The sequence below is a fragment of the Ictidomys tridecemlineatus genome, chromosome 1 (assembly GCF_052094955.1).
Source record: "Ictidomys tridecemlineatus isolate mIctTri1 chromosome 1, mIctTri1.hap1, whole genome shotgun sequence".
NCBI classification, from domain to species: domain Eukaryota; kingdom Metazoa; phylum Chordata; class Mammalia; order Rodentia; family Sciuridae; genus Ictidomys; species Ictidomys tridecemlineatus.
This window is the reverse complement of record NC_135477.1, coordinates 227,688,754-227,706,439: the sequence shown is the minus strand read 5'-3', so window position 1 is coordinate 227,706,439 and position 17,686 is coordinate 227,688,754. Positions and strand designations below refer to the sequence as shown.

At 38.6% G+C, this 17,686-nt stretch overlaps 1 protein-coding gene and 1 long non-coding RNA gene across 5 annotated transcripts in view; one reads left to right on the top strand and one right to left on the bottom strand.

Moving 5' to 3' along the window:
- Positions 1–3,386: 3,386 nt before the first annotated feature.
- LOC120885708 (uncharacterized) lies at positions 3,387–3,901 on the bottom strand. Its single transcript, XR_013423728.1, has 2 exons — positions 3,761–3,901; positions 3,387–3,525 (listed from the first exon to the last, which is right to left on the bottom strand). It is a non-coding gene; the product is annotated as an uncharacterized LOC120885708 (long non-coding RNA).
- Nnt (nicotinamide nucleotide transhydrogenase) overlaps positions 3,707–17,686 on the top strand; it is a 93,205-nt gene continuing 79,225 nt past the window's right edge. Inside the window, exons 1-4 of one of the 4 annotated variants that reach the window (XM_013356094.4) lie at positions 3,707–3,844; positions 8,541–8,733; positions 13,257–13,486; positions 16,550–16,767. In XM_013356094.4, coding sequence (XP_013211548.2) covers positions 8,583–8,733; positions 13,257–13,486; positions 16,550–16,767 — 599 coding nt within the window. In that variant the 5' untranslated portion in view covers positions 3,707–3,844; positions 8,541–8,582. Of the gene's footprint in view, positions 3,845–4,108; positions 4,249–4,420; positions 4,557–8,540; positions 8,734–13,256; positions 13,487–16,549; positions 16,768–17,686 lie in introns of those variants that run through there. The other 3 variants (XM_005319656.5, XM_013356093.4, XM_040271805.2) reach the window with 3 other exon arrangements.

The window sequence follows — 17,686 nt, the reverse complement described above, 5'->3', positions numbered from 1 at the left end:
TTGAGTACCCCTAAATTCAATCCCGGTACCCCTCCAGAAAAAATGCAAATAGTATGTAACTAAGGAACATATTTTCAATTATTAATGCACAATAACTTTCCCTTTTATTTTCCCAAAATAATTTGAATTTTTTGTTTGAACTCAAGAATTGGTAAATCCATCCATTTTCAAAAACAAACAAACAACAATGCACATTGTGATACCTTTAAACGCACAGTACCCCTGTAGTGGTTTGAATACTGTTTCCCAACCCAAATTCATATCCACTCCTGTTTGGAAATATAATCTTTGCAGTTGTAATTAGTTAAGGATCATGATATTAAACCATCCTGGCATTAGGATGGTCTTTAAGTCCACTGACTGGTACTGTTTTAGAGAAAGGAGAGCGAAATTTGGAGAAGGTACACAGAAGGCGGTAATGTGAAAAGGCAACCAGATAGTAGAGGTGTCTTTATGTCAAAGAATTCAAAAGATTGCTGAAAACTGCTGCAAGCCAGGAGAGAGGCACAGGAAGGTTTCTCCCTGAGCATTTTCAGAAGGAATACACTGTATTGAAACCTTGATTTTGAATTCTGGCTTCTATAACTGTGAGAGCAACATTTCTGTTATTTTAAGTCCCACAAATTGTGGTTGTAGGAAAACTTTCAATTTTCTTTCTTTCTTCCAAAGTTTTGATGATTTTAGTCTATGAAATAAATTGGCGATATAGACAGATTAATAGGAAAAAGCATATAATTTATTAATGTGAGAGCCACACCCAAGGTATGAGATTTCTTAAAGATCAGACAGTTGAAGCTTAAGTAACATTTTGAACTGGTATTGATGCAAGTCAGAGAAGGTTGGGAGGAAAATGCACTGACCAAAAGTCTTGGTAGGCAGATCTCATAAACAGTCATCAGAAGATTCCCTGTGGGTAATCACTGTTTGGGCTAGTGTCAGCCCCCACCCCCCCTTTCTCTTGTGAAAAATCTTTCTTGGCAAATCGGGGAGAGGGCTCTCAGAGAAAGTCTGTTTGCATCCTTTGTATGCTTCTACAGATTCAAATCTGCTCTATCGCCCACCCCCCCACCAAGGGACAGCTTTTCAGAGCCATTCCTCTGCCTGCAGCCCCTCTAATTAACCATCTTGAAATATGCTAAAGAAGTATATTTTAGGAAGGGGTCTCTTTTGATCTCCCTCATAGTAATTACAGAAGCCCTAGGATACTAACATAGTTCTTATCCCTTACCATTTTCCCAGGTCCCCAAAGGGGACTACAGACCCACACCATCACAACTGGCAAGAGTTAGTTTTTCAGATGATCATGATAAATTCAAATACATTCTAGTTTCACTTAAATAGCTTAAACAAATTGCCAATTATTTAACCTTGTTCTGTCTGTGTAATGTCAGTTCTCCTTCACCCTCTTCCAATTAATGTTGATTAGCATTAGTTCATTTAGTCAGTTAATATTTATTTTCTAAGATCAAATACTTGGTTGGCCTGCCTAAGAAACAGCTAAGGGCTAAGATTGAATTAAAGATGTTTATCTCCCTCTCTATTTCCCCACCCTCTCTCTGTCTCTCTCTCCCTTTTGGTAGTGAGGGAGATAAACCCAGGACCTAGCACATACTAGACAAGGGCTATGTCACTGATCTATCCCTCATCCCTGATAATGGTTCCTTTAATACCTGTCAAGTGTATGCTGTGGTAGACATTATTGTATTATAAGAATCCTATCTCATTGGAGCTAATAATTGCTGTCCTGTTAAAAGTGAAGCTTGAAATAATAAACTGCTGACAACTGTTTAACATAATAAACATAATACGAGTCTACCAATTCTCTGACCTGGTTTTAACTAGATGCTGGGTTTTTGTAGCAAGTCATCTTTGAGTTCAGTGTTTGATAGCATATCTTCTCAGGCACAGTCTACATTTTTATTTTTGTCTATTGAGCTTACTTCTGATTTTCAGGCTTCAAAGTAGATCCTAATGGAAAATTACACTTGTCTAAAGATTTCATCCTTTTTACTTCTGATACATTAGAACTCTATTGAATATTCTTTTTAAGCTTGTATGGCTACAAAGTCTCCTAAATTTTCAAGGTTTAAATTTCGAGAATTATCTGAATTTCAAAATATAGTTAAAATTGAAATATCAAATAACAAAAGTCTGTAATAAAAACTTGCATATATGTGACTGGTTCTAGTCTAAGATGAACATTCAGAGGTCCAAATAGCCAAAGAGGAAAGAGCAGATAGCAAAACAGGTAGGGTCATTACTACTTTATGGGGAATATGAAATCTTTACAAATTTTTAAAATTAGCGTATAAGATTCAGAAGCAACTTCCAAGCAAACTTCTGGAACTTAAACCAATTTTGGGAGTCCCCCCTTTATGGATTAATTTGCATAATTATATGTAAGAGCTTATGACCTAAAACGTAGCTTTCCAAATGACAATATTTTCACCTGAAGCAATGGAGTCCAACTTATGTTATACAAATGAAGAGAATCAAATAATCATGCTTACTATTAAAGTTAGATGCATACTCTTCACTATTTTCAAAACTGATAAGCAGTGTATTATCTTTGAATTTGTTCTTATGTAATATAATCATAAATTAAATTAAATAAGATATTGAACATTAGGGGCTGATAATTCTTTTTTGTGAGGGCCTGCCCTGTGAAATATGAAATGGTTAGCAGCATCCTTCACTTCCAACCATTAGAAGCCTCCCCTCTGTATCTGCAGCAACCAAATTGTCTCCAAAAGTTGCCAAATTTTCCTTTGAACAAGATTGTCCGAACCCGTTAACTGCTACAAACTGTGTTTTATATTAAGAGGATTGATTGATTGATTGATTGTGCTGGATCAATCCCAGACCTTGTTTACGCACTCTTATTTTGACTAACATCCCCAAGGCAAGAGCTGTTTTAAATCCTTATCCACTGCACCTGTTTTATTGTAGCTGCAATATCTTGAACCTGTTCTGTGGCTGCACTTCTCATGGCTTATTATTATTTTAAAGCATAGGGCTGTGTTCTTTCCTGGCTTTGAAATCTTCCAGGACCAGGACAGTGTTTTACTTTGGATCTCAGCGGGAGTCCATTAACTGATTGACCTTTTGTGCCGGTTAAACACAAGGCACTTTCTCAAAGTAAGTGATTCTTTGTGGTTCATTTCTTTTTGAAGATATGGAATACCTGTTTTGTCTTATGACTTTTAAACACTTCAAAACAAAACAAAACAAAATAAAAACAAAAAGAAGTGACCTTTACGGTGAGACTTTATGATTCAACTTTGTGTAAGTGATCATTTTACACTCCATGTTTTGTTCTCCCACTTTTAGCCTGAATACATCTGCAGAATAAGTAACAGAATTACTCGAAAAGAATGATCAAGTCATTAGTTTTGAAGTTCTTTTATAATGTTGCCGAAGGCAGCTTAGGCCTGGTTAGTAAAGTTAATAAAAGTCCACTGAGGTTGCGTTCCGTTCCAGACGTTGGATATCTAACAGTATTGCAAGACGACTTCTAGGCTGGCTCTGATGTTGGAAGACAAACACGCAGATGTGTGTTAATTTTCGGGCCTTGACATCGTTTCTTAAGAATTTAACTCCACCTTCCCCGCCAGAATGGAAAAACAACGCCCCTATTCCCGCCTTCCACCTCCCCCCCTTTTCCCTAAGGTCTTCTCCTGTTACTGAAGTTCTGATTTTTTTTTCCTAGAGAGCTAAAAGAAAGACAAGCACCAAGAGTGGAGTTATATTATTCACTTACTTGTTCTTAGACTTTGTAACTGATTCTCTAGGGGAAGAGGACAAATGAATTCCTGAAAACTCCGGTGGCAGAGTTTGGCACCAGGTTTGATTGACAAGGACGGGCCTAGGGAAGGCGCGGAGGCGGGGCTGGGGTCTCCTGGGTCCAGCCGAGACAAAGAGGTTTGGGCTGCCTCTTGGAGTGGAGAGACCCTTTGGGGGTAACCGGCTTTTGCGCTCAAAGGGGGCATTTTCTTGAGGTTTCTTTCGCATTCCGAAAGAGGGGACCTGGCAGGAAGAAGACCAGCGCCCAGAAAGGGAGTGGGGAGGGGGCGCCGGGCCCGAGAGTGGGTAGCGCTGCAGTCACGTGGCGGTCGCCGCGGCGGCGGGGTTGGGGCTGTTCTTCCGGGTTGGAGGCACAGCTCCCGGGCCGAAGCCCGGGTCTGCCAGCGCGGCGTTCCCTCACACCCGGTGGCGTGCAGCCGGCGGCCGCCCAGGCTCCGGGCCCAGGTGAGCGTGGCAGCGCTGGCAAAAGAGAGCTGCCTGGGCGCGCGCTCAAGGCTCAGCTGGGGCGGGGGCGCGGCTGCCCAGACCACCCAGGCCCGGGCGAGGAAGGAGACCTGTCAAGGAGCAGAAGGGGGCGGGGTCGGCAGTGCCCCAGAAACAGGGTGCGCCCGCAGGCCTGGGACTTGGTGGCGGAGGAGAACCGTGCCTTGAGGGCCTCCTTTCTCGAGTCTTCCTGGAGCAACTGGAAAGGAGTGGGCGGTCGGATTCGGGTTCGGGTCCTCGAAAGGCAGGGAGCCTCGGCAGCTGTGCAGGTGCAGATCTTGGAGCTTTGGAGAACTGCGATAGTCTGAGAGGGTCATTTCGGTCCCAAGCGGCAAGGGGGATGGGTTGGGGGGTGGGGGGGTAGGTGAGAGAGAGGTCACCGAGGACTTTTGATGGGGTTGCACCCAGGCAGCTGGGAGCCCCATGATTGTGCTTGAATCTTGAGGGAGTTCAGGGAGGGTACCGGACTGGGGACATAGGAGTTACCAGCAGAAGTTGTGACAATGTCAGGGCGGATTGGTGGTGGTGGGTGCAAGCTTCTGTGAGGCCAAGAGGGACTTGGAGTGGCGAGGGGGTAGAGATGGCTGAGGGGGCAACTTGGATAAAGCTGGTTCAAACTTGAGAGCAGAATGATTGTTCTGCAGCTTGGGCCAGTGGGCTATGGGGGAGGTTATAAATAACGGTCCAGTGCAGTTGCTGGAGGGTGGCAGTTTATTGCGGAGGGAGGGGTGCACTGATGTCAGTGGCTGAGGCACTGGTGACTTTGGGCGAGGTCACGCTGCCCGTCGGGCTAAGCTTGCCTGGGTATTGTGCCCTTGCTGGTATGTCTCACTTTTAAAAGCATGACTTGTTTACAGTTGCAGGTGTCCTTTATTCGCCCTGTGGTGCCTGCAGTCTTTAAGAGGACTCTTGTCTGGAGTGTTGTAGCCTAGACTATTAAGAGAGGGGGGGATGGGGCTCATGTGCCTACTTTCTCTTATTTAAAATGTCCCCCTCTTTGCAAAGCTTGTTTTTTTTTTTTAATTTTGAAAGGATAGTTTGAGATAAAAAGTTATTGGAAGGCTGAGGGTGGCTTAAACTTTGCTGATAATATTTATTTTCTACAAAGCTACACAGACATTTAATTTTCAAAGGAAATTACTGAAACTGCTTGGAGAATGTGTTTATAGGTACCAGGCTTCATTATAACTAGCCCTAGTTATTCCATCAAAAAATAACTATCAAAAGATTAGGAATGTAGCTCAGTGGTACAGCACTTTCCCAGCATGTTCAGGAGGCCCTGGGTTCCATTCCCAATACTGCAAAAAACAAAACAACAAAAACTTATTGACTTTCACTGGGCCACAAGTAATAGCAAAGTGAATATAAGAGCTAATCAGGATATTGTGTTCCTTTAATCCTCTCCACAATCCTGTGAGGTAGGTGTTATGATTCTTCCCATTTTAAAGATGAGGAACTCGGGTACATTCAGTAAAGTGACTTGCCAATCTCATACAGTTCACCCTTAACTATGTTACCTCTGCTGGGTTGGCTGTGTACTCTCAATGATTAAAATCTTTCAGGGGAGATAGTTACCCAAATAATTTACATGAAATGACCACATGAATGCCATACAGAAAAAAAAGTTCTGTTTTTTTTTTCTTTTCAGTTTTGATTTGTGAAAGTGTAAAATTGTCTTTTTATTGCCTCAAAGCCAGAAAAACAGAGAACTTTAGAGTGCAGATGGGGGAAATGTGATCATTAAAATGGAGTGCAATGTTTGGAATAAACAGGTCCCAGCCAGTGTTGAGGCGGTTCAGATATTCTCTGAATATCTTTAAGATTTATCTGTATTTAATTTAAGTTTACTGATATGGACTGCTCTCAATAATAAAGTACTTCCTGATCTCTGCTCTGTATAGTTTTAACTTGAATTATGTGAATTTTTTTTTTTTTTTTTTTTTTTTTTTGGAGAAGTTGGCCTTCCAAGGTCTTGATTTTACTGATGTCTCATGCCGCTGCCAAAGAACTGCTCAACATCACATTGTTATTTTTCAAATAGGCAAGACAAAATTTCCAGACTCCAGGCCATGAAGTAGGATTTCCATTTTAAAATACTGAGAAATCTTATCTAATCATAAGACTTCTAGAACCTAAAAAGGCCCTAAAAACTTGAGCCTTTTATGCTTTTTTTTTCTTTTTTTTTTCTTTGTAACTAGGTAAGCAGAGGGAGGCTAAGAGAAGTTTAGATCAAATAACCAGGGAGTGGCAAACTTGGACCTTATGGGGCTCTGTTAGAGGAAGCTTCATTCATTTGTTGATGAAGTCTGGGTGAACTTTGTCAATTTGTGAGAATGGTGGTTGTTGGGGAGCTGGACTGATCCAAGAGGAGAAACTCTAAGTGGGGAGATTGGGATAGGTTGAGGTCGGTCATGCAGTAAGGATAGGAAAAAAATCTACCTCAAAACAAGAATTATCTTTCATGTCTTTGTATCTCCATCAATTCTTGGCATAGCTTTTTTGAATTTTTTTGAATGGGTGGCTGAATTTTGAATTCATTTGCTTGCATTCTCAGCCACAAATAACCCAATGTATGACCCATGAATGAATGGGGAGAATATTTATGGGAGTTGGGAATTCTTTGAGATTGAAATGAAATGACCTATGTGGGAAAACCCTGTAAATGTAAAACTATCTGTTCTCATGCAAAAGATTATTCATATACATTTTTAATTGTGTGCCTAAACATACTTTATGCTCCCTCTTTATTTGCTTTTTTCCTCTAGCTCTTTCCCTTTCTTTTCTGAGTCGTCTAAGAGGACATGATCACCTTCTTTGATCCATCAAAGAACTTTGAACATGTATTACTACTTTGCCTTGTAGTGTTATTACTTGTTGACTTTTCTTATCTCAAGTGGCTGACCCATTCCATTTTGATTCTATAAGTACTCCTAAGGGCAAAACCTCTGGAGTAACAGGTGAGGAACTAGGACTTCAACTTTAAAACATTGCAAAATCTTATCTAATCATAAAATATTTAAAGCATAAAAGGGCCCTACAAACTGCTCTCCTAAGGTTTTTTTTAATAGATAAGCAGACTGAGGCACATGTTTGTTGAATTAAAGGGCATCTTATGTATAAGCACTGGATGCACTGAGAATTTCCACTATCAATGTTTCTTTCTGGTATTTTAAAAAATACCAGGGAATTATGGCAGCAGTTTTGTAATTAAAAAAAATGAATTAAATATCTCTTCCTCTGGTCAGGAAGAGTATTCATGGAGTCTGTTGAGATCTGGTGCTTGGCCCTGTGACTGCCCATCAAATAGATCAGAACCTACAGACAGAATGAATGGATTTAGGCAAGTTTGACTGATAGAGTCCTAGGTTCTTTGCTTCTTTCCTTTCTTGAAGGAAAGAAGAGAAAGGTGGAGGAACATTAGGAGTGTCAGGATGGTATGAGTGTCCTCCATGCATCCCTGGGAATCTGTCAAGGAGGGCAACAGAGGTAGCCAAAGGAGCTTTAGTAACAGCAAAGGCCAGTGATGTTTTACTCAGCCTGGTTAGAACTGGCAAAAAGTGGCCACTTTTGACAACCACTAACAAAAATACTTTATTCCCATATCTGCAAGCATAAGTCTATGTGGTAAAGATGGCATGGAATTTTCTTTCTTTTTCCTGGAGCCATATCCCATACATGTTTAATTTTACTGAGAAGTGTGCTTGGCAAATAAGAGTTTCTTGTTGACTGTCAGTCTTAGTTCAGGGAATCTCATTGACTGTGCATCTAGCTACACTGGATGGCAGTATTTTTTTTTTTTTTTTAACAACCTGGTAGCTGAGTGTAAGTAACAACTGTACAGTATTTTAGGTAATTTGAGGGAAATTCATAGGTAACTTTGATTATATGCAATTTTTGCTGCACATTGTTGACTTAGAAGGTAACTTGCACAGAAGATATGACTTGATACAGTGTCTTTAAATTCTCTGGCTACATTAAAGATCAGATACACTTGTGTGATTGGTTTGGGATTGAATAGTGAGTTTGTAATTCCAGTTTAGTGGGAAAATGGATTTCAAATTTTAAATATCTGAATTGGAAAGACATTTTGAAACATCTTCTTGAAGTAAAAGAATTAGGCAAATAAATTCTTTAAAGATGTCTTCATATAACCATTATATTCCAAGCTCATTATATTAGTAACTTATGTTTCTTTATGTTAAAAAAAAAAGTATTGTTTTCCTTGGTACATAATCCTTTTCTTTTCCTCTTAGTGTTTGCCTTGAGGATTCAGAAAGTTGGAAGCTCCTGTCATCATGGCGAACCTTCTAAAAACAGTGGTGACTGGCTGTTCATGTCCTTTACTTAGCAATTTGGGGTCCTATAAGGTTCTACCTGGGAAGAAGGATGTTTTACGAACATTTCATACTCATCAGGCACTGTGGTGTAAATCCCCGGAGAAACCAGGTAAAATCTTACTTCAGTGTTTGCTTTAAGTCATAGATATTAATAGCTCTCCTGGTGGTAGATAAAAGGGAAAACCATACAGTTTTATAACTTGGTGCTTACAAGTGATCATTTTAAATAAAAAAAAGAGTGCTGTCTTATATTTTCCATGTATAGAAATTCCTGATTGTCACTATTAAGAGAAGAAAGGAAAGTAGAAAGCGATAAAAGATAAATCAGTTGTACCTAGGGGGCTGTTGCTGTCTTCCAGTATTGGGGGTTTATACCATGTATAGCTCATCTATGCTCAGGAATTAAGAGTTAAATGTATTAATTGACCTATGTTAGTGTTTTCCGATTTAATAAAGAGCACCTTCATCTCAGTTGCTCAGGTCAGAAACCTTGGAGTCATTCTGTACCCTCTGAATCGGTAAAGGTCAGTTCTACCTTGCGTCTACACTGACCTCTTCTCAATGGACCAGTCTTCTAAATAGTCTCTGAGCTTTGTACCTTGGCCCTCCTGCAGTTTGTTCTGCACTTGGTGGAAGAATCTTTAAAAGATATAAGATCAGGTCTCTTCTCTCAAGGTTTACCAGACTTTCCAGCGCATGCAGAGTAGGAGTGCAAGTTTTCCAGGGGCCTGAAGGAGGAGAGACTGAGAGGGGGCTGTTCTAAGTCGAGTCAGCTTCCTCTTAGCAATCTTTTCAAAGACTATCCCAGGGCCTCTGTTTAGCCCTCACTGGCCACACTTTAGGCACATGGCCATTTATAAAGGAGACTTGGACTTTTTTTTTTTTTTTTTCAGATGGCAACATACCCAGCTAAAAATGGCCTTTTGGTACTAAGATGGAGGGACAGGATGGATGTTAGGAGTCAACTTTTGATACAAAGGATAATCCTTGCTTCTTTTTAAGTTTGTAGGACTGTTTGTTCATTAAAGTACCCTACATTGCTGGGCATTTTGAATTTTTGTGTTTGCCTTGAATAGACTTCAGAACCTCTTTTCTTGTTCTCAGATAACAAGTCACTGTTGCCAGGGTACCTTTCCCTAAGAGCTCCCAAATTTACCTTCAGATGCTTTCTTTTAAACTGCTGTGGAAAGCCAGATTGCCCACTGTGATAAAATTGTGCAAAAAAAAAAGTAAATGACTGTTCTGAGGACATGAGACTTGTCCTTATGACTAATAAATTTCCACATCTCTATATTAACTACATGAAAGATTTTTGTTTAGCTTCTGGTTATTTTGGAGGGTGGTATGTACCGTGGATTGAACTCAGGGGCTCCCGACCACTGAGCCACATCCCCAGACCTATTTTGTATTTTATTTAGAGACAGGGTCACACTGAGTTGCTTAGTGGCTTGCTTTTTGCTGAGGTTGGCTTTGAACTCGTGATCCTCCTGCCTCAGCCTCCCAAGCTGCTGGGATTACAGGCGTGTGTCACCTGCCTGGCTAATTTCTGGTTCTCAATTATTTTCTGGATACTTCTTTTTTATCTCTAAAAGATAAGGATTCTATTTTTTCCTTAATATAGCTAGAATTTCATTACCACATTGAGAAGCATAGAAAACAATTCCACTCAGGTTTTCTCAATTGTTTCTTTTTTCTCTCTCTCCCTTTGTTCCTTTCCTTTTTTTCTTTTTCCTCCTCTGCCGCCTCCTCTTCATCTTCTTCTTTCATTCCCCTCCTCTCCTCCTCTTCTGCTCCTCTTCCTTCTTTTGGCTTGTTCAAAGAATGATCTTTCTTTCCATATTCTATCATTGTATCTAATATTGTATTATTCTGTCTTCATGTATTAGCTAGAATTTTTCTATCAAAAAACATTTGAAAGAAGGGAATAAATGTTTAATTCTTTCCCATTATTTATTATTTTTGCTAATAATGAGTTGTTTTCCTTATGTATTCGTTTCCTTTCCAAGCTTAGTGGCTTCATACATGACAGAGTTATTATCTTTTTTTTTTTTTTTTTAAGAGAGAGTGAGAGAGAGAGAGAGAATTTTTAATGTTTTATTGTTTAGTTCTCGGCGGACACAACATCTTTGTTGGTATGTGGTGCTGAGGATCGAACCCGGGCCGCACGCATGTCAGGCGAGCGCGCTACCGCTTGAGCCACATCCCCAGCCCGAGTTATTATCTTAAGGAAATCAAAATCAACTAGATCTCTCTGGGCCTAAGGTGTTGGCAGGTCTGCATCCCTCTCTGGAGCTCCGGGGGAGGATGTTTCTCTGCCTTTTCCAGTTTTTGGAGAGCCCCGCCTTTGTTGACTTGTGGTCCTTTGTTCCACCTGCTTTCTTCCACATTTAAGGAACCTTGTGATTACAGTAGGGCAATTAAGATAATCCAGGATATTCTTATCTGAAAGTCAGTCGATTAGCAACCTTAATCCCATCTGCTTCCTTAATTCCCCTTTGCCATGTGTTGTGATATACTCACAAGTGTTGGGTATTAGGACACTGAATATATTTGGGAGAACATTATTCTGCCTTCCACATGCTATTATTCTCATGTTGACCAATAAAGCTTTAAAACATTTTATTTGTTGAGTATCAACACGAACATATGGATTATAACATCTTTGGATGTATTTTACTCCATTGCTATTAATTATTATTTTTGATGCTTCAAATTATAGTTGGCTCATAGAAACCATTTTAAGTTAGCTTCTAAATTTTTTTGACATGACTTGAGTTATCTTTGGTAGCTTCCTTGATTTTTGACATGTAGGGCCTAGATTTGATGACAGATGATTGAACTTTAGGTCAGAGTATATGATTTAATTTTGCTCATCAATCCAAATGTTTGTGAGCTATCTCTTTTCCTCCCTCTCTTCCAAGTAAGAGTAAGCATTTATTTGCCTTTGGTTTACTGTAAATTTTTAATGCACAAGTAGTTTGGAAGTCTAAGACAATGTTCAAATTCAGATAGTTTTAGGTTGACTTAACTTCTCCAAGATATTACTTAACAACTTATTCTGAATCAATAATTTGATTCATTCTTAAAATTATGAGTTTAGATTTTAAAGAGTAGATTTCCTAAGCTTTAGTAAAACTTATAAAGAAATAGATACTCTATTTTAAAAATTGTGTTTATATCTACATATTGAATGAAACAGCAGAAGTAAGTAATATCCTTAAGCTAACACTGGCCTGAACCATATGTAAGTAATATACGTATATATCATGCAGTCTCTTTTGGTTTGCAAAGAACAGAATCTTAATGGGTTATATTTTTCGAAGAGGGTATATTGTATGATTCTTGGGAAGAATGGGAGCCCAGGAGACCCCTCATCTACTTTTGGAGAAGTGGAATGTTATTCTGGATTTTATAGCCATGACTTATCTTCCTTCTTTTAATATCCACTACTGCTGTGTCTGCCACTCCTGCTGCTGACCTTCCTATGATTGCCCATGGCTATGCTTACATATACCTTTTACACCGTTCTTTTCTCCTTGTCTTTTTTCATGAGTCTCCCATTCAGACTCCCTGGGAGAACATTATTGGGTTGGGTAGATGCTGGCCAACATGAGTGTCCCAGAGCAGAATTCCTGTATAAGTGATCTTCTGGACCATAGCTGCTGGTTTTCTGAATGTCTCCCCTAAAGATGATTATTATCTAGGACTCAATTGGTGATCTCTTATCAGTTGTTGCTAAGCTTGTAGGGTCTCAAGATTTGAAAATCTCTGAGAAATTGCCTGTGGCCAAATTGGCAGGAAGGGGACTTTCAGTGTGGCAGGACACCAAAGTATGTAACATAGGATTGTTCTTCAAAACAGTGATTTACACTAGGCATGGTGGTCCATACCTGTAATCTTAGTGACTCAGGAGGCTGAGAGAGGAGCATTTTAAGTTTGAGGCCACTCTCCGCAACTTATCGAGACCCTGAATAGCTTAGCAAGACTCTGTCTCAAAAAATAAAAAGGGCTGGGGATGTGGTTCAGCGGTTAAATGCCCCTTGGTTCAATCTCCAGTGCCAAAAATATGAAAACAAACAAACTAAAAAAACACAGCAATTTACTTTTGTCTTTGATAAAGGTTAGGACAGGGAGACCAGAATCCCCAAGTTTTAGAGTTAGCATGCTATGTAATCTCTCAACCCATTTTTTCCCTGTAAGAATGCCTTAAAGAAAGCAATTTGATTAAATAAAATACTCAAAACATTCAGGAGAGTGGGCATAAAAATTTCCTATCATCTTTCAATGAAAGTAAAAGAATTATGATTGTGAATCAAAAACATCATTTTAAATAGCAACATGTGCATGCAGTATATTTTTTCTTTTTGAGAGAGAGAGAGAGAGAGAGAGAGAGAGAGAGAGAGAGAGAGAGAATTTTTAATATTTAGTTTTGGCAGACACAACATCTTTGTTTGTATGTGGTGCTGAGGATCGAACCCGCATGCCAGGCGAGTGCGCTACCACTTGAGCCACATCCCCAGCCCCAGCATGCAGTATATTTTGAAGAACAGACTGCCCATTTCCATTTCCTGAAGTCTCTTGTTAAACATTTTTTTTTTTTTTTTTTTGCTTATTACCTTTATCTGTTTGTAGGAATTCCATATAAGCAACTGACTGTTGGAGTCCCCAAGGAGGTTTTCCAAAATGAGAAGCGAGTGGCATTGTCTCCTGCTGGTGTCCAGGCCTTGGTCAAGCAGGGTTTTAATGTTGTCGTGGAATCAGGCGCTGGCGAGGCTTCCAAGTTTTCAGATGATCACTACAGAGCAGCAGGTGCCCAAATCCAAGGGGCGAAGGAAGTTCTGGCTTCTGATTTGGTGGTCAAAGTAATTATTCCTTTTCCCTTTCCCATTGATAGCATGCTGACTTTTGGAAATTGTTTCACAGAAAAATTAAATTACTTTCTTTGGTTTCTTAGTTTTTCCAATGTTCTTTCTTTTTAATTGATACATAATAATTATACATATGGGTACATATCTGTGTACATATTTGTGGGAAATGATCAAATGAGCATAATGAAAATTTGCAGTCAGCGGTCCAGGATACCCAAAGGCAAGTATTTAATTACTGCTAGAATTGGAAAGAAGATATGAATCTCAGCCTGGGATTGAATGTACATTGTCTGCTACCTAAGGGCATGATGATTTGCACTGATATAAGTGTTATTTCTAGAGAGGGCATGACTTTTCAGAGAAAGCAACATATGGTAAGTGGCAAGTGGCCTTGCTGACTTTAAAAGAAAGTCTTAAGGAAATGTATAGTAGAAATTATATGCTAATGAACTTTAGAATTAAAATTTGAAGTAAAAAAAAGTCATATAAAAAGGGAAAGCTGGAGGGGCTGGGGTTGTGGCTCAGCAGTAGAGCACTCGCCTCCCACGTGGAGACCCTGGGTTCGATTCTTAGCACCGCATAAAAAAAAAAATAAGTGCAATAAAGGTGTTGTGTTCAACTACAACTAAAAAGTAAATATCAAAAAAAAAAAAAAGGAAAGTCTGTATCAAGAGTCTAGTGCAGATGATAAATAGAATTGGGCACTAAATTAAATCTTGCACTTTCTACAACTAATGTAAGCAAAGTATGGATTATGGATGTATGATTACCTGATTAAAATAAACTCACTTTTCAGAAAGATATGCTTTTTAACAAATATTTTTTAGTTGTCAATGGATCTTTATTTTATTTATTTATGTGTGGTGCTGAGAATTGAACCCAGCACCTCACAGAGCTACAACCCTAGCCCAGAGATATGCTTTTACATATTGATTTCTAAGAAGACTCAATCACATAGGGGTGTGTGTGTGTGTGTTTTGAACATAAAGTCCACTGAATAACTTGACAGCATCTTTTTTTTTTGGTACTGGGGATTGAACCCAGGGGTGTATAACCACTGAGCAACATCCCCAGGTCCACCCTTTTTTAAAACAAAAATTTTTTAGTTGTAGATGGACATAATATCTTTATTTTTATTTGTTTATTTTTTTGTGGTGCTGAGGATCGAATCCAGGGCCTCACATGTGTGAGGCAGTGCTCTACCACTGAGCTACAACACCAGCCCCCCCTGGCTTTTTAAAAAATTTTATTTAGAGAAAGGGTCGCGGTAAGTTTCTAAGTGCCTTGCTAAGTTGCTGAAGCTGGCTTTGAACTTGAGATCCTCTTGCCTCAGTCTCCCAAGCTATAGGGATTACAGGTGTGCACCATCATTTGCCCGGTCTTGGTAGGATCTTAAATGGTGATTTTGGCAGCAGATATATAAGACCAATTTTTATTGAAACGATTAGTGAAATGTATGTCACTAATGTATGTCTGGAGATAAGTTGTAATTCAGTTAAAGCTTTTAAAACTTTTAGGTTTATAGATATTTGGTGATATAATTTGGTATAGAGTAAAAGAATTTAGGGAAAATAGAAAAATAAGTACAATCCATTGCATCATGTTTTAGGGGACAAAACCTTTTGAAATGTCTTTCAATAAATATAAGACTATATGTAAATTTTGGAGTGGTTTGTTTTTCATTTAGGGATTCATAATGTGTACAACCATGTTAAAGGTGTGATGAGAAATTTGTAACATAGAGACTGATAGCTTTATACCAGCACTAATAAACTATTTAATCTGGGAGCTCTCTCTTGAGTCAAGCCTATTAATATCTTTTGGAACACATTGAGAGGAACATTCAGTTGGCTTGACATACTCAGATGCCAGCAGTCTCAGCTGAGAATTTCATAAAGGCCAGTAGAATCAATTTGGAGTTGTCCTTTAATTTTTACTAAAATCTGTGATATGGATTTTCATGGAGAAAAAAGCATATAGTGTCCAAGAAGTGTTTCTTTCTTTTCTGGTGTTTGGAATTGAGCCCAGGGTCTTACACATGCTATAGGCAAGTGTTCTACCGCTGAGATACACTCCTATCCCAAACTGGATTTTTTTTTTTCTGCTTAGCATGAAATCCAGGGCTTTATGCATGCTAAGCAGGTTCTCCCACTGAGCTACATGCCTGGTCCAAAGTCTTGAATCATAAGCATTACCAGGTCAATACCTGAAATAGGCAAAGGTGTCTAGAAGCTAAAGGGAGATGATATGATATGATAGAAATCACTCATCTAGCATTTGTATTTAAAACATAAGTCCCAGATGCTGAGTTTTCTGTTTTTACTTGCCTAAAAGCATTACTACAAACTGGGAGCTAATGAAATGTCTTAAACTTCTTAACAGAATATATTGTAGCTTTTTGTTTAAGTCCAATTCAGCAAAGCTACTAGTTTGATTTATGTTCATTTATAGTCATCTGGCATTTTAAGGTGACATAAATCTATACTTACTACCATGGAGTCTTTAATTTACAATGTTCCTAATGTCTGACTACTCCAGATGTTTATGCTTGTCAAAATTAACAGGTATTGAATCTTTGAATATGCAAAAAAAAATTCCCATCTATTTAATCTGTCTTTTAATTTTACCAGAGTAGTTGGTTTTGGGAGGACAGGTTTGTTGTAAAACTTCCGTATTATTTCACTGCTCTTTAGTTAATTGTCAACCCTGATCCAAACTGTGTTTTTCCTAGGTGTGTGTGCTCTTTATTCATAACAGTCCATAGGTCATTAATCAAAAAATAGCATATTTCTTTGTGTGCCTTACTTTGCTTATGAATTTGGGCAGATACTTCTTAATGAAAGAATAACTTCTAGATTATTATTTCAGTCATTTTGCATATTTTTTGAATTGTCTTGTTTGTTTAAAAGTATGATCAAGATTTTTATGTCTGTATTTTCTTTGCCATGCTGGGATTATATCCAGAGCTCTGCACATGCTAGGCCCATACTCTTACCACTGAGCTACATCGCCAGTCCAATATTCATATTTTAATCTGTGATTTGACTTTCTTTTCAGGTACGAGCCCCCATGGTTAATCCAACATTAGGTGTTCATGAAGCTGACCTTTTAAAGACATCGGGAACACTGATTAGTTTTATTTACCCAGCCCAAAATCCAGACTTGCTAAATAAACTTTCCAAAAGAAAAACTACAGTTTTGGCAATGGACCAAGTTCCAAGAGTCACAATTGCTCAGGGATATGATGCACTAAGCTCTATGGCCAACATTGCAGGGTAGGTTTATTCTTTTCCATTTCAATTAAATAAAAGCACAATGGTGATACACAGACATCCACCCTGTAGCTCTTCAATCTTCTAGTGATGTCCTTTGCAGTAATCGTTGGAAATTGCAGTCTTCTGAGACTACACTTAAATTATTTTTATGACTTATTGTTTCATTGTGATCAGATTAGAAGTGAACACTAACGCACACTCCTTTTTAGTCTTCCTGGGTGGAAGAGAAGTAGTATTTTTATCTACCAAAGGAAATAACTGTCAGATTATTTGTATGAGGATTACAAATTTTTTGTGTATATACATGTATATACTAGTTTCAAATTGCTGTTTTTGTAATTTGTCAAAAGTGGTCAAAAGTGGTTACATATTGGCAGTTTGATATGGAAAAATGAAGGTAGTTTATAAAATATTTTAAATAATTTTTTTTGCATGTAACAAAGTTTATACATTACAACTGAAGAGTCTGGGAAGGTCTTTTTTTTCTCTGGGGAAGCTGAATGAGCTATGTGTCGTGAACATGAATTTTGATTTCTCCTGTCACATGATGTCAGGTTTGAAATTTTCCACTTGTGGTGTCTGGATTTTGGAACACTTTGGTTTTCAGAGATTAGGAATGCTCTATTTGTATATACATATTAACAGATATACCATCGTAATGAGGTTTTGCTTAGGTGAATTCATAAAATATTTAATGAGTACGGAAAATGTCTGTATTAAATGAAGTTTGATCTGGAGTCAAAACCCATACTGATGACTGAGAACCATGTCATCTTATTTTCAAGGCCACCATAGTAATATGCTTCAGTTGCCTGCCAGCAGTATTTCATTCCTTGTTTTTTGCCTGATTGCTATGTAGAGAAGAATTCTAAGATCTATTTTGCTTGGAAGAATATGATTATACTGGAGTAATCCTGCC